This window comes from Alosa sapidissima, chromosome 2 (genome assembly GCF_018492685.1).
Source record: "Alosa sapidissima isolate fAloSap1 chromosome 2, fAloSap1.pri, whole genome shotgun sequence".
Classification (NCBI taxonomy): domain Eukaryota; kingdom Metazoa; phylum Chordata; class Actinopteri; order Clupeiformes; family Clupeidae; genus Alosa; species Alosa sapidissima.
In genome coordinates this window covers 7,626,920-7,642,296 of record NC_055958.1, presented here as the reverse complement: position 1 = coordinate 7,642,296, position 15,377 = coordinate 7,626,920, and the positions used below count along the sequence as shown (strand labels likewise).

The 15,377-nt window shown below is 39.5% G+C and overlaps 1 protein-coding gene across 5 annotated transcripts in view; it reads right to left on the bottom strand.

The window, feature by feature from the left end:
- Window positions 1-15,377, bottom strand: part of armc8 (armadillo repeat containing 8) — a 273,575-nt gene that overhangs the window by 30,836 nt on the left and 227,362 nt on the right. For 4 of the 5 annotated variants that reach the window (XR_006024507.1, XR_006024508.1, XM_042067501.1 and 1 more), the window contains exon 18: window positions 2,919-3,014. Coding sequence is in view for 2 of the 5 variants with exons in the window: in XM_042067501.1 (XP_041923435.1) it covers window positions 2,919-3,014 (96 nt within the window). In the remaining 3 variants the exon portion in view is untranslated. Of the gene's footprint in view, window positions 1-2,583; window positions 2,631-2,918; window positions 3,015-15,377 lie in introns of all 5 variants that reach the window. The other variant, XR_006024506.1, reaches the window with a different exon arrangement.

The following is a 15,377-nucleotide window of genomic DNA, read 5'->3' as shown; positions in this document are numbered from 1 at the left end:
TACACATGTGAACATCTTTACACAACCTCTCAATATTAATGACCCTATTTTACTCCATACTCTTAGGCCGCTCGTTTTCATTGGTTTGTTTTTTGGTTATTGTTTTGTTTGTGTGCGTTGCCATAGACGTAGCGTTTTGTTGAATCTAGCTTCTAATGAACTGTTGTCGACGTCGCCGACGTCCTGAACTGAATGACATTTTGTTTAATATACTGCATCACCTGCTTGAAAACCATATACTGTGTTGTGTTTCTTTTCTTGTCAACTTTAAAACGGGAAGGGTGACGGGGTCTTAATACTGACACGGCAGTTTTAATGCTGCCTGGCGCCCAACATAATAATTTTCTTTTCTTGTGTCAGAGGCCACCGTTACAACGTATTTAAAGCATCCGTTTCAGACCGTGTGTTTTAAATCACTAAAATAAGGCCCCATGTGTAACCAAGATAAGGCCCTTAAGGTTAACTCGTACAGAGCGTCAGAATGTCTTTTTTTCTCAGCTGACAGTCTCTGTCTTGCATTTACTATACAGGTCTACATAAAATAATGTTTGTTATTCTAACATTTGCTTGATTTCTAGTGCACACAACTAGCTAGTAAATGTAATTTGTTTTAAGTCCACAAATCTTCTTTTCATGTTTTTGGGATGACAACTGCTGGATGTAGGCTTAACAGGCTATAAACAAGTGTACACACTAACCTAAACATTAAATCCAGAAATGAATATTGGTGAGTTTCCCTGCCATGTTATGTCTCTCATCTCATAAATGTCTCATTGCTGCCCTGGCTCTGCTCAGCACTTGTTTGATTCACATACTATTTTATTCACTGGTGACACCTATGGTGCTATCCTCCATAGAAATGTACAGGCATAGTTTGTAAAGTTGGCAGTTGTCTAATCCACCCCTTCCTGTAATGTACATAATCATCATGGTCATAGCCATGCTGCAAATGTTGGTGCATACACAATGAGCAAGTTAATGTGCTCATGTGCTTTTTAGCCTTATTTGAGTGAATTGGGGGAATATACAGTATTTATACTGTTCAATTCAGTGTGTCTGTCATTTAAACACAGACACACCTGCCCAGAGACATTAGCAAGAAGAGAAGAGAAGAAGAGTGGCAAGACTTGCCTTAAAGGACTTTGCAGATGCCCATCGGGGAATTTCCTATTTTATTATTGCTTCTGGGAGGGCGGGTTAGCTTTAGAAGAGAAACAAAACCAATGCATTACGTAGGTTTGTTTTCTGTCAGCTAGAAAGCAGGTGAACTGCTAACGTTATTGGCTAATGCTGGTAGTATAGCTACTCCTAAATAGTCAAGTCAAGTCAGTTTTATTTGTATAGCGCATTTAACATGCAGAGTGCAACCCAAAGCGCTCCAAATAGTGGTCACCCCGGCAACTAGGACAGTAGTAGCAAAGATTTTAGAGAGAGGCAAAGCTGTCGAGAGTCTTTGGGCGGTGGTAGTGTAGTGGTTAAGGAGCTGGGCTAGCGTGCAGTAGCCTGAAAGTTGCCGGTTCAATTCCCGGCTTCCACCGTTGTGCCCTTGAGCAAGGCACTTAACCCCAAGTTGCTCTGGGGACAATGTGATCCCTTGTAATATAGCTGACATATGTAAGTCACTTTGGTCAAAAAGTGTCTGCTAAATGTAATGTAATGTAATGTAATGTAATGTCTTTGGTAGTAGACAGACTGCTAACTTCCATTGTGGATTAATTTGCTTTTGAGTTGTGGCTTTTGCATTTGTGCAGTAGATTTTGTCTCGGTGTTGTAGATTTTGTATTTGTTATTGTGGCTATTGCAATTTGTGTTGTAGCTTTTGCATTTGTGTTGAGGCTTCTGCATTTGTGTTTTGCCTTTTGTATTGGGTTGGCCTGTCTGGGGGACATCTGAGGGAATCAAACCCCATCATAAACCCAAATCATAATCACGAAATTTCTGTTAACTAACAAACTGTCGGTTGTATGTGTTCACTGAACAAAGATTATGAAAATAAAAAACACATTTTCCATCTAACACTTAATTTGAACAGATATTAGTGCCGAAACCTTTCCGAATTCTTCACTTTCTGCTGATGAAAAAGCAAATGTCCACCATGTTTTTTGTGCACGCGAGCAACTTTGTTGTTATGTCAAAGGGTGTGAATAGTTCAGCTGTGTGGCCAAAGCTATTCGTACCAGGGGTGTAAATAGACACTCCGTAAAAAACATATTGAAATTTTAGGCACATGGGGATCTTCCTAATACAGTCACAGTTTTTCTAAAATTATATAAAATAATCGCAATATAATATCGCCTTGCATATATGTGCAACATCATCAGATTCTTGCCAATACACAGCCCTAAAAGAAGATTTAAACAAAAATCTACTTATATCTATCTATCTATCTATCTATCTATCTATATTTCACAATCCAATCCAGTCTCAAAAGATAGCTAAGTTTACTTACTTCACAGCAAAACAGATTTTGTCACCTGCACTTCAGGCTTTGTCACCTGCACTTTTTATTCATACACAGGAATGCATAATCAGCTGATTCTTATGATTCTCCTCCCATAATTATGAATCCTACTGTGGTCTTACCAGTGGTGGTTGGAGAGTGAAACAGTAGGAAGCATGACATTTCGAACCTGAGGAAAGCAATGGGTCCAGGGGACCATGCCCCAAGGGAAAACTTTTTTTTTAAATAGCCCATTATATTTTAACTGGCAAATAAAAAAAAGTAGCTGACCCTTCAACAGAACCAAACTGTACATACTCCTACTCCTGTGAAATAGCTGTAGATGAAAATACTACAATTTTTACACACAATTTTTACCCCTTGAATTTCCCCTTGGGGATCAATAAAGTATCTATCTATCTATCAAATGGATGTGATCATTTTGATTTTGTATGGGTGATGGAAGAGAATGACCTACCTGCTCCTTGATCTCCATACTGTGGTCGCCCTCTAGGATGAGTGTCACTGCCTGCATAATTTGTTTTCCATGTGAGCTCATAATCTGGTCTATGTGCTGGAAGACAAGAATTTTGGAAAGGTGTAAATGTATGTCTCCAGAGTAGAGCAGCCTTTCTCAAACTTCGTTGACCACCCCCTCCCATATATACTGTACAATTACTATCATATCACAAAAGAGTAAAGCAGTCAATGTTGTCTGTGCATTGTTTACAAAAAATGTTTAGTGAAAAAAATGTACATCAGAGGACTGCTTTACTCTGGCTTCATTGCTGTACTCAACATGGTTGCATGATGTTTGCATTAAAAATACTTCCCAAAACAGCAGCAATTATTTGGGTGGCATTGTTTTGGGAATTCTGTTTCTGGGTTATCCTCATGCAACTCATACACTGGTAGGTAAAAGGAGAACATATTTACATGCTTTTCTTTTAAATGAATGTTTGAATGTCTGAATTCAGGAAACACAATAGTTTTTGTGTATGGTAAACGGCAGAGCAAAAAGTAATTAATCATTGAGATCTTTGTTAAACAGAAGAATGAATAGGCTACAATAGATTTTGAAGATAAGTATATATACTCTTTTGATCCCGTGAGGGAAATTTGGTCTCTGCATTTATCCCATTCTGTGAATTAGTGAAACACACTCAGCACACAGTGAACACGCAGTGAGGTGAAGCACACACTAATCCCGGCGCAGTGAGCTGCCTGCAACAACAGTGGCGCTCGGGGAGCAGTAAGGGGTTAGGTGCCTTGCTCAAGGGCACTTCAGCCGTGCCTACTGGTCGGGGTTTGAACCAGCAACCCTCTGGCTGAAGCGCTAACCAGTAGGCCACAGCTACCCCTCAAACGGGAGACCGCGTGACGATGGCCACCACGGCAGTCGAAGCATCAAGCCGGACTCGAACCGGCGATGCTACTGGCACAATTCTTCATGTGCTCGGCTAGTGCTACTGAGACATGTTATATTAAAATCTGAGCTGAGTCAGTCAAGTCAAGTCAGGCTTTACATAAACAAAAGCAAACAGTAACAGCAAATAAAAGCAAAGAAGAGAAAGAGTCAAAGAATAGTTTAAAAGGTAAAGATCATAATAAAAAAGAAAACATAAAACGCACTAGGTAAAATAATTTAAAAAATAAAGAATAATTAAAAAGACAAAATAAAAGACATAGAACTAGAAAATGTAATTCCGATGAATTACCAGTGCATGAAAAAGCATATGATGTAAAATATACAGTGTTAAAACATAGTGTAGAGATAGTTACAATGGTTTTGCTTAGGTATACATGGTTGTTGCAATGCTAAATAAAGCTGTTTCTATGATGGTTGCTAGGGTAATCATGTTGGTTGTTATGAAACTGACATTGATGCTTTATTTCAATGGTTGCCTTATTGGTTGTTAGGTAGGTGGTGGTTTAATATAATTGGCTGGAGGCATAGTCGATGATAACTGACAGTTGGAATGGCTGAACAGTTAAATAGCTGAGTAGTTTAAATGGTTAAATTATTTAATAATAAATTCTTGTAGTGAGGATTTTTATTTTGAAACAGTTGTGGGAAGAGCAAACAGTTGGCAGGAGTCATAGGTGATGACAACTGACAGTTGGAATGGCTGAACAGTTAAATAGTTTGATAGTTTAAATAGTTAAATTATTTAATAGTGAATTATTGTAGTGAGGATTTTTATTTTGAAACGGTTGGCAGGAGTCATAGTTGATGACAATTGACAGTTGGAATGGCTGAACAGTTCAATAGTTGAGTAGTTTAAATGGTTAAATTATTTAATAGTGAATTATTGTAGTGAGGACTTTTATTTTGAAACAGTCGTGGGCAGAGGAAACAGTTGGCGCGAGTCATAGTTGATGACAACAGACAGTTGGAATCATAGACATAATATACATAGACTCCGCATTGGCTGCTGGAAACAAGAAATGCGGCCGCCATCTTAGACCGGTCATACTCCTCGTTGCGTTGCAGCAGAAGACACAAGATAACAGCACTGTGCAGCATGTTCCTTCTCAAATCGGCGGACCATACTCGGGGGATTTACTTTTCACAAGTAAGATTTAACATAACCGTACTATTGGTTGTATTTTGTGAATAGAATATTACCAGAGAGCTGAGAAGGAGCAATCTTTGATATTACTGTATGAAAATTGAAAATGATAAACTGTATGGGCATAACGTGCAATAAACCAATCAGAGCGTCATCTCACATTCCCTTTAACAACAGGCGTGCTTATTTTTGATTTGCCAGCGCAGCCAGGAGCGTTCACAGAGCTATAAGCACTGTTCAGTTGGGAACAGTTTGCTATTGATTTTTCCTCTTGACAAAATGTAATACAGAAATGTGACAAAGACATACTTTCCGATGTTTTGGGATCACTCTCACTGAATCACGAGGTTATGAATGCATGGTGATATTTTTGCAATGTAAACTACATTACCTCACTATAGACAATGCAGATCTTCTGTCAGATAAGATGGGTTAAATGGCATTGGCATGCAGTTCAACATCATAGTCCTCTCTAATATTTCCTAATTTATGTGATCAATACATCCGTGATTCGTGGAAATGTGTACGCTAGATTCATATCTTAATGGACACCACACTGATTTCCCTCGTGTGGTAATATTTTTCCTTGTAATTATGTATGGTTTGCAGAAATGGGAACTGCGTCGTATGGATGAAAGGAGCGAAGTGTGCGTTTGAGCAGCACAGGTGACCAAGCAAGGGCTCCTGCAGGTGTAAGCTACGGCTCTACCTTACCATCAGGCAACTCAACAACGAGAAACAGTTTCTAAGTTGACCTAACTTTCCAACTCTGCACAGTATCTGATTAACTGCATGACATACTGCATAGCAGTGTTTTTTATATTATATACTTTTAATTACTTTTTTCTGCTGTTAGTGAATATGTGACCAGGCATGGGAAAACCAGGCGCAAGTCGCAGAGACGCAAGTCGCGAAAAACGACTTTGAAGATTTTTTTTTCAAAATGAGTTATTTTCGTTTTTTTGCAGAATGTGCAAGTTGAAGTCCTAAAGAAGCAATTACATGTTTCAGATAACAGCATTGGTTGCTTTAAACGTGATTATTTTAAGTTTCAGGAAGTAAACCAGCGTTTGAATTGGGCGTGACCATTAGTGCTCTTTTGTTCTGTCGGCCAATCAGAAGTAACACAAGTGATACACATGGCTACTTAATATACAGCGACCCCGGAACTCTCCTTGGCAGACATTCGTGTAGCCACAAACTTTCTCCAGAGCTTATGTACAAAATACGGAGTGATTCTATAGCTGCCGAGAGATAGTGGTAGCTAGGACATGCAAATCATTGGCCATCTTGAGGCAAACAGACGTACAGTTACTTCGGAGATGACTACATCCACCAAAAAGCCGCAGACGAAAAGAAAGTCCCCACAGACCACGTATTTCATCGGACGCAATGAAGTCTGCCGGAATACTTTTCAGTTTCTCATAGCGTAAGTCCCTGTTACATTGCAATCCCTGCTACATTGCTTGCTAGCTAGCTACTGCTACATTGTTATTAGCTAGTTATTGTTGTTATTAGCTAGCTCAGTACTGTAGTTTAAAATGATGCACATCGAAACTAAGCTGTAATGGGAGGTTTTTGGCTAGTAATGTGAGCATCTGCTATTAATTTGAATAATGCTTGAATTGCTTGAATGGACTGATGCTAATGATTTAACACCTAGCCTATTGGAGGATAGTTTGTATGAATACATCCAGAGTAAGGTGCAAAGGGGCCTGTTAGCATTGCCTGAATTGAATGTGACGCTTCAGTGCTGCTCTCTGTTCTGCTTCAATGAAACGTTTAGCTTAAGATATTATTTCTTCTTCTGTTTTTTTTTTACATTGCGGCTCTTGCTGTCATCAGGTAGGCCTAGTGGAAAACAGCTCTCCTGAGAGTCACCTCAATATCCCACAGCTTGTTGGAACGGCAGATGGCAGAGTGTTTGTCAAGAACTTTGACTGGCAGAAGCATCTGAGTCCCTACTTCAGAAGGCTTCCAAAGATCAAGAGTTATCAGCACTTCAGGTATTTATATTGAAACTTTCACATTGTGTTCATATAAAAAAATAATTGGTTGATGATGGTGTTTTATGAGAAAAAATGTCCTGTTATTTGCTTACAGCTTTGATGCCAAGAGACCATGTGTGGTCCTTGCAAAAAGTCACTGTGATGCAGAACATGTGGAATTTCAGTTACTGCGCAATTCAGAGGTTCTGCCCCCTGTTTACAGTCTTTCCTTGCTATGTTAGCCTTTATGCACAGCCTCTCCCTCCCTCCAACAGCCTGGACTAAATTCACTTAACTCTAGTTCTGACTTATTGTGTTGCCTCCAAAGTCAACTGACTTAAAACTGCACTGTCTTGCCTTACTTTTTTGCACTTTACCAAATAATACCTGAACTCTCCTGTACCACAGGGTCAGTCCCTGCCCTGTCACCCTTATCACACTCATCACACAGCCTCACACATGTGGACCTTGTTTGTAATTTAGTATCTTTTTCATAGTATCTTTATTCTTATTGTCTAGTGTATAGGATCTTTATCCTTTTTTCTATTGGATTCATATTGACTTTCATTTTGCAATCCTGCTTGTTGTATGTGTATGTTATTGGGTCTTCTATTGGGAACTAGATGTGGTTTATACCTTGGATTATGGGATTGTAACATCTTACCCTGTGTATTAATGCATGCTATTCAGGGCCTTTTGTAATAAAAGCATTTCCATTTCAATAAAGTACCTTCTATTTCTAAGTCCAGTGAAGTGCCTAATGAAAATAACACTACATCAATATTAACAACACTACAATTCTTTCTGCCCTGCAGGCTAGCAGATCCAGGTGTCACAGTGACACCTGTAGGGGGAAGGGCTACAGATACCAGATGTCACAGTGTGACATCTGTAGAGGAGGGCTTATCTCAATGAGATGCAAATGAGCACAATTGTCTTTCCTTTGACTCAGGTGAGGTGAGAATTTGCAAATCTATTAGGCCAGTTTTCTCAGTAAAAGGTTTTCAGAGGGGTATACATTAAAATGACCACAACTTATTCAAATATTCAAAGTGAGAAATCATTGGATAGCTTTGAAACTACACTTTCAGAATCTGTGAATAACTCAACATGTCTCTGGGGAGACATGTGCCTGGTTTTCCCACATCTGGTCACATATGTGTGTGATGTCTGTATGCTACTGAGACCATTCCCCCTTGGGGATCAATAAAGTATCGATCGATCTATCTATCTATCTATCTATCTATCTATCTATCTATCTATCTATCTATCTATCTGACTTTATTTGTATTGATGGTATATTTAAATATTTAACTAGTGCTATAGACATCTGTTTTATTTGACTGCTTCATTTCCACTTTAAAGCCTGAGAAAGTTGGCGCAGGTGGCCTAGATTAGATTCTATTTTGCTATCGTGATGTCATAATGGCCAATGTTAAGTCTATGGGGAAATGTTAATGAGTTTTTAATTCATAGTTTAAAAAGTATAAAACTGCACCTGCACCGTACACCGGCAACCCGGGTTCGATTCCCGCCCTGTGGTCCTTTCTGGATCCCACCCCCACTCTCTCTCCCACTCACCTCTTGTCAATCTCTGTGAATCTTCTGAACGTTATCGACGTCTTATTGCCTGCCGTGATACTTTACTTACTCGTAAAACTCTCCTTCAGGCACATTTCTCTAATTACAGACAAGGTAAGTGGTCTGATTTTTGGTATTTGACTCATGTATGTCATGCTATGCTATGTTATGTAGCATTCTATACTATAGGCTATGTATGAAATGATAGGTCACAAATAGCCAAACTAACGTTATAACGTTACGGTAGTTCTAACGTTAGGGGAACAGTTAACGTTAGCACTTACCCTATCCGTTGATATTTATTATGTAAGGAAACCCACCTAATCAAGGTTAATTTGTCGTCAACTTTAAATTGACCGGTTAGCTGTAGGTTTCGATAACGTTAGCTAACGACAATCAAACCTAACGTTGCTCCCCGCTAAGTACTGACATTAACGTTACATTTGCTCACTAACCAGCAGCGTTTTAACTAATGTTAACGTTAACCAGATAAAGTACGGATCATATTGTATGGATACTATCTGGCTCTTGATTAAATACACCTGTGGAAAGGGACCTGATGAAAGCCATACTGTTTGGAAATGGACCATATGACCAAAGTATTGTTAAAACACACTACAGAAGTTGAGGTATAACATTTGTGTTGTCAACATAGGCTACAGAGTATGTTTACTTGGCCTAGGCTACTCATTTCTGCATTATTCTGGCCTATAAATTAAAGCGTAGCCTGGCACATGAATCAAGCTTCCCAGTTGTAGTACATCCTAGAGTAGGCCTACATCGTAATCTGTAGAAAAAATGTGGATGACAGACCTAGCAAGCTGTACAAGCTATAGTGTAATTGGTTATCAAGATACTTAATATCAGAACGGTCCATCCTTAAGACTCAGTTTATGATTATCAACAGCAACAACACACCCTTTGCCTACAAAGTGTTCTAAGCTGTTTACTTTAAACTGTTTGGCTATCAACTATCCTTAAACTGAAATAAATAAAACACAAAATGTTGAACACTATAGGCTAGTATATTTAACTACCATTACAGATTTATGGTGCAACAACCTCACTTAAATATCTAAGTTGTATTGAACAATTGTACACATTCCTTGTTTTTGGTATAACTCTAACTTGTTTGCTTTTGTGTTTTAGGTTCCAGACCAGACCAGACCAGACCAGTGTGGTGATGACGTGTATTACATTACGTGTGTGCCTGTCCTGACGTGTGTGCACATCCCGCCAACCATACATCGCTGACATTAACACTAACATTCATTCCTAAAAACATGTGACCATATCTCAACATATCTGCACATACCTTTGAACTATACTGAGACGTAGATCTGAGATCTACACAAAGACATTCTGAGTATTATATTGTTGCAGGAGGACTATGCCGACAACTATATGAAGCATGCATACATTTGAATCATACCTGTGCTGTGACATCTGTGAAACTTAGCTGTGCTGTTAGACCTCTGTTTTTAGACCTGAGCTGTGCTGTGTGAAAATTAAGATTCTAACCTAAGTTCTGTCTAAAACTGATCATCTGAAGGGCTGAATCTTATTCTTCAGTCTATATCACCATCAAAAGTGACCTATTACAATTAACTGAGACCTCTAGCTCTTGCTGCCAGTTCAGTATTACCACTGATAAATAGATCTGTCTTAGGATAATATGGTTGGCATTATCAAGTTCGGTATATATATACACAACTGTGAATTATTTTACTTCAAGCTTACATTGGTTGTTAGGTGTTAATTAGTGTATTCTGAGTATCATTCTACTGTATTAAAACAAAGAATTTTATACTCTAAGCTAACATCTAAACAAGCAAGTGGTTTTCAAGAATACTGTAAGTCTATGTAATCTGAATAATCATACAAGTATTATAAGTAATATAATGTAATACACAACAGCTTTTTGGCATTTTCATGCAATGGTAATTCCCTGGAATTAAATTTTCTAGTTAAAGGCATACCCGTTTCTACGTTAAGCGTTGAAGCTGCATTAAATGTGTTGTTAGAAGAATAAGAACTTTCTCTAAACCTAACTAACCTCTCACTTATCATGTATACAGACCTTACTGCCCTGTAACTGACCCTAGGCAGATAGGTCAGGCCCTTGAGTCGTACATCTGCCGGAGGTTTCTTTCTATATGTATCTCCAATTCTAGGGAGTTTTTCCTCACCCCTGTTACTCATGGGCTCTCTTTGAATGTTTTAAGACTCTGTAAAGTGCCATGAGACGTGTAATGTTTTGGCGCTCTATAAGTGAAATTAAATTGAAATTAAATCGAAATTGAACTAGAAATGCAATTCCAAGGAATTACCAGTACATGAAAATGCAAAACATATGATGTAAAATATAGTGTTAAAACAGATAATGTAGAGATAGTTACAATGGTTTTGCTTAGTTAGACATGGTTGTTGCAATGCTAAATAAAGCTGTTTCTATGACAGTTGCTAGGGTAATCAAGTGTGTTGCTATGAAAATTGAGGTAGATGCTTTATTTCAATGGTTGCTATGTTGGTTGCTAGGTAGGTGGTGGTTTAATATAGTTAATATGGAAGCATAGTTGATGATAACCGAAAGTTGGAACGGTTGTAGAGTTAAATAGTTGAGTACCGTATATACCCGAATATAAGACAAGGTTTTTGTCCTAAAAATAGGCTGGAAAATGGGGGGTCGTCTTATTTTCGTGATATAGACAAAATCAAAAAAGGGAGAAAGCAGGGGAAAACAGTAGAGGGCGCCAACACGATAGGCTAATTAGTGACAATGTTATGAATTAAATAAGCAGTAAAGTGCCGCCATGGAGAGGTCAAGAGATCATCTTGAGAAAAGCATTTCAAAAGTTGGTCAAATAAACCAACACGTTCGAAACAGTTATGACGCCAACTTTAAAATTATGGTCGTGAATGAGGCGGAATCATCTAATAATTGTAAAGCTGCCAAAAGATTTGGAGTCACAGAATGTAACGTTCGGAGGTGGCGAGGTCAAAAAGAACAACTAAAAAATGCCAACAGCCAAAGGAAAGCTTTCCGTAGACCTCAAAGTGGCAAGTTTGCAGAACTTGATGATAGAGTCTATGAATATGTGATAGAAAAACGTTGGGATGCGATGCCAATCACAAGAGAAATCATTCGGCTGAGGGCTCTGGAGATAGCCAAGGAGCTGAACATACAGACAAATGAATTCAAAGCCAGCACTGGGTGGTGTACACGAATGATACGGCCCAAAGGGCTGACACTGCGTCGAAGAACAAGCTTGGCCCAGCGCCTACCCTCAGACTTCGAGGAGAAGTTGATGTCTTTTCAGCGATATGTGCTTAAACTGAGGAAAACTCACTCATACCCCCTGGATCAGATAGGGAATGCTGACCAAACACTAGTGTTTTTTGACATGCCAACATCTGTCACTGTTGCCAAGAAGGGTACAAATCAGTCATTGTGTGATCTACTGAAAATGAAAAAAAAAACCGAATCACTGTAATCTTGGCGTGTCTCGCTGATGGGACCAAACTCCCACCTTATGTGATTTTGAATAGCAAGACTATGCCAAAGGAGACGATGCCAGCTGGCATTATCGTACGTGTCCAGGAAAAGGGCTGGATGGACACTGACCTGGTAGTGGACTGGCTCAAGGTAGTGTGGGGCAGGCGCCGCGGTGCGCTTCATAAGAAGAGAAATATGCTCAATTTGGATGCATTCCGCGGACACTTGAAAGAGCCTGTCAAAACTCAGTTGCGGAAAATGAACGGCGATCTAGTGATCATACCGGGGGGGATGACAAGCCAGCTACAGGTATTGGATGTAGTCGTCAACAAGCCATTCAAGGATAATCTGCGCAAGAGGTACACTGAGTGGCTCCTCTCAGGCGATCACTCACTGACGCCTACTGGAAAACTTCAGAAGCCAGCTGTGCATCTGCTCTGTACTTGGATCCTCCAAGCATGGGATGCCATAAGCCAGGAGAGCATCATTCATGGATTTAAGAAATGCTGCATATCAAATGCCCTTGATGGGAGCGAAAATGACATTCTGTGGGAGGGGCTCGTGGAGCATCATGATGACAGTGAGAGTGCATAGCGAGGCAGGGGATCTCTGTGAGGAATAGGCCTAGTTTAATGTGCAGCATAAAGACCCATTTGCACTGCTGTTCTTATTGCAACCCCACAGTTTGGTTTGTTTCAAGACTTTAATGTCAGATGTGTTTGATGGTTATTTTCTATCTATCTTCACAGTTACATACATACATAGGCCTACATAATGATTGCATTTTTGAGGAAAGGTTATTCATTTTTGTCACTCATTCATTCATTTTTGAACTCATTCATTGACAGAGTGCACTTTATTTTGTGACAAATGAATCCAAATATTTAAAGAATGGTGTTAAAATGTTTTTTTCCAGTGAATTATCACTAGAATTTTCAAATAAAATTATTTTCTGTTGAAAACCAGATTTATTTCCACAAAAATCTCTTTTTTCAAAAATAAGTCTGGAAAATGGGGGGGGGGGGGGGTCGTCTTATATTCAGGGTCGTCTTACATTCGGGTATATACGGTAGTTTAAATAGTTAAATTATTTGTTGCTATTAGTTAACTATGCTAACAGTGTTACTTAGCTAACTTAGTTACAAAGCTAACTATACAATGTAAACAAGCTAACTGTACTGTTATTTAGCTAACTTAGCTAATGTTTGCTAGCAGTTATGCTAACAATGCTAATTATGATAACCATGTTACCAGAGAGGGTTCAAGCGGAGCGAGAGGCGCAAACGTTCAACAATTTCCGCGTTCGATTATTGCAAGGGGGAGGGGGGAAAATCCCCCTTTATGCAGACCAGAGTAAGCCCTTGCTGCACTAATGTCAATGGAGACTTGTGGAATTTTACCAATAAATTTGTCATTTTGTCTTTCTGGATTTATTGAGGGTTTTTTGGAAAATTGTGTCATAATCTGTAAGTGTTTGGGATCATTTCAAGCCTAATAGTGTAATTTTTTAGTGTTCGGATTTGTAATAAAATAACTTAATATTAGACCATGCTGCTGCCAGTTACTGTCCGGTTGTTATCATGCTAGCTAGCCTCTTAGCTAAGGTAACATTTTAAACGGAGAAGTGTCATTTCTTTGAAATGACAACTAGCTGAATAACACTACTGACATTAGTTAAAGTGGATAGTTTATACTCAAGCGAATTTACAACAGTATATTAAGTTTAAGCGAAGTCCTTCAACTACTAGTCACTTGTTAGCGCATAGCTGTATTGCCATAGCTACTACCATCCACTTGTATAGCATTTTAAGCTAGCGTTAGCTAGCTAGCTAGCTCGGTTCACATGACTAATTAAATTATTCATATCATGTCCTTAAGAATGATTCATTGTTATCATACATGATTATGGACAATAATACTGTGAATACAATTATGTTTATCTGTTGTTATTGCTTATTAAGAGAGAAAGTTTATTTAGTGACTAGGGTGACACTCCCACTTATGCAGACCGGAACTGTCCCGTTTTGCTCCCATAGTAACGAATTACGTTGCTCTATCTTGCTAGTAATCAAGGATCTTTGATGTTACCTAGCTAACTCAGCTACTGTTTGCTAGTAGTTATGCTAGCAATGCTAACAACGTTGACTATGATAACCATGTTACTTAGCTAGGTTGCTAGTCTGTTGCTAGGGTATTTTACATGGTTGCTAGGCTGTTGCTAGGGTACCTGAGGTGGTTGCTATGCTGTTGGTAGGGTAGTTATGGTGGTTGCTATGCTGGCTGTTAGGGTAATCATGTTGGTTGCTATGTTGGTTGCTAGGTTGTCATCTTGGAAGTGGTTGATAGGTTGTTGATAGGGTACTTCAGGTGGTTGCTAGGCTGTTGCTAGGGTAGTTATAGTGGTTGCTATGCTGGTCCACAAACCAGAATCCTGGCATATATCCCTGAGGAGTCAAGGTGGTGCAGGATGAATTGCAGTCCCATATTGATGGCATCATCCGCTGACCTGTTTGCCCTGTGGGCAAACTGCAGGGGGTCCAGCAGCGGTCCTGTTATGTCCTTCAGATGGCTCAACACCAGTCTTTCAAAGGATTTCATGATCACAGACGTCAGGGCGACGGGTCTGTAGTCATTTAATCCTTTGAGGGAGGGTTTTTAGGAGACTGGATGATGGTGGAGCTTCTGAAGCAGCAGGGCATTTCACACAGCTCAGGGGACATAAAGATCTGCCGGAAGATTGGCACCAGCTGTTCAGCACAGACATGCAGACAAGAGGGGGGACACACCATCAGGTCCTGGAGCCTTCTTGATCTTCTGCTTCTGAAAGAGCGAGCACACATCCTTCTCACAGATTGTTAGCGCAGGTGGGGGGAGAGAGGGCTGGGTGATGAGAGGAAAACTTTTGCGTTTCAAACCTGCAGTGAAAGTCATTCAGGTCATCAGCCAGTCTGGGATTTGCTGCAGGGTGGGGGGGATGGTTTCTTGTAATTTGTGGTCTGCTGCAGGCCTTTCCAAACTGATGCAGGGTCTGGAGTTAACATCTGAGTTTATTGGTGTTGAAGGAATTATCCGGAGTAAAATGCACTTTAGATCAATTTACGGATGATTGGGAGTACATGCGTTGAGTTGACATCCAAATCATGTCATTCGGATGTGTTTTGAGAAAGTTCGATTTTAGCGTTTTTAGTCAAAACTCGTTAGCCTGGAAGTGACCCGGGCATTTAATTTCGCCGCTACAAAACGCTATTTTTATACCTCTTCTACAGTTCCAAACAACATTACACTTACGTGCTAGGGAG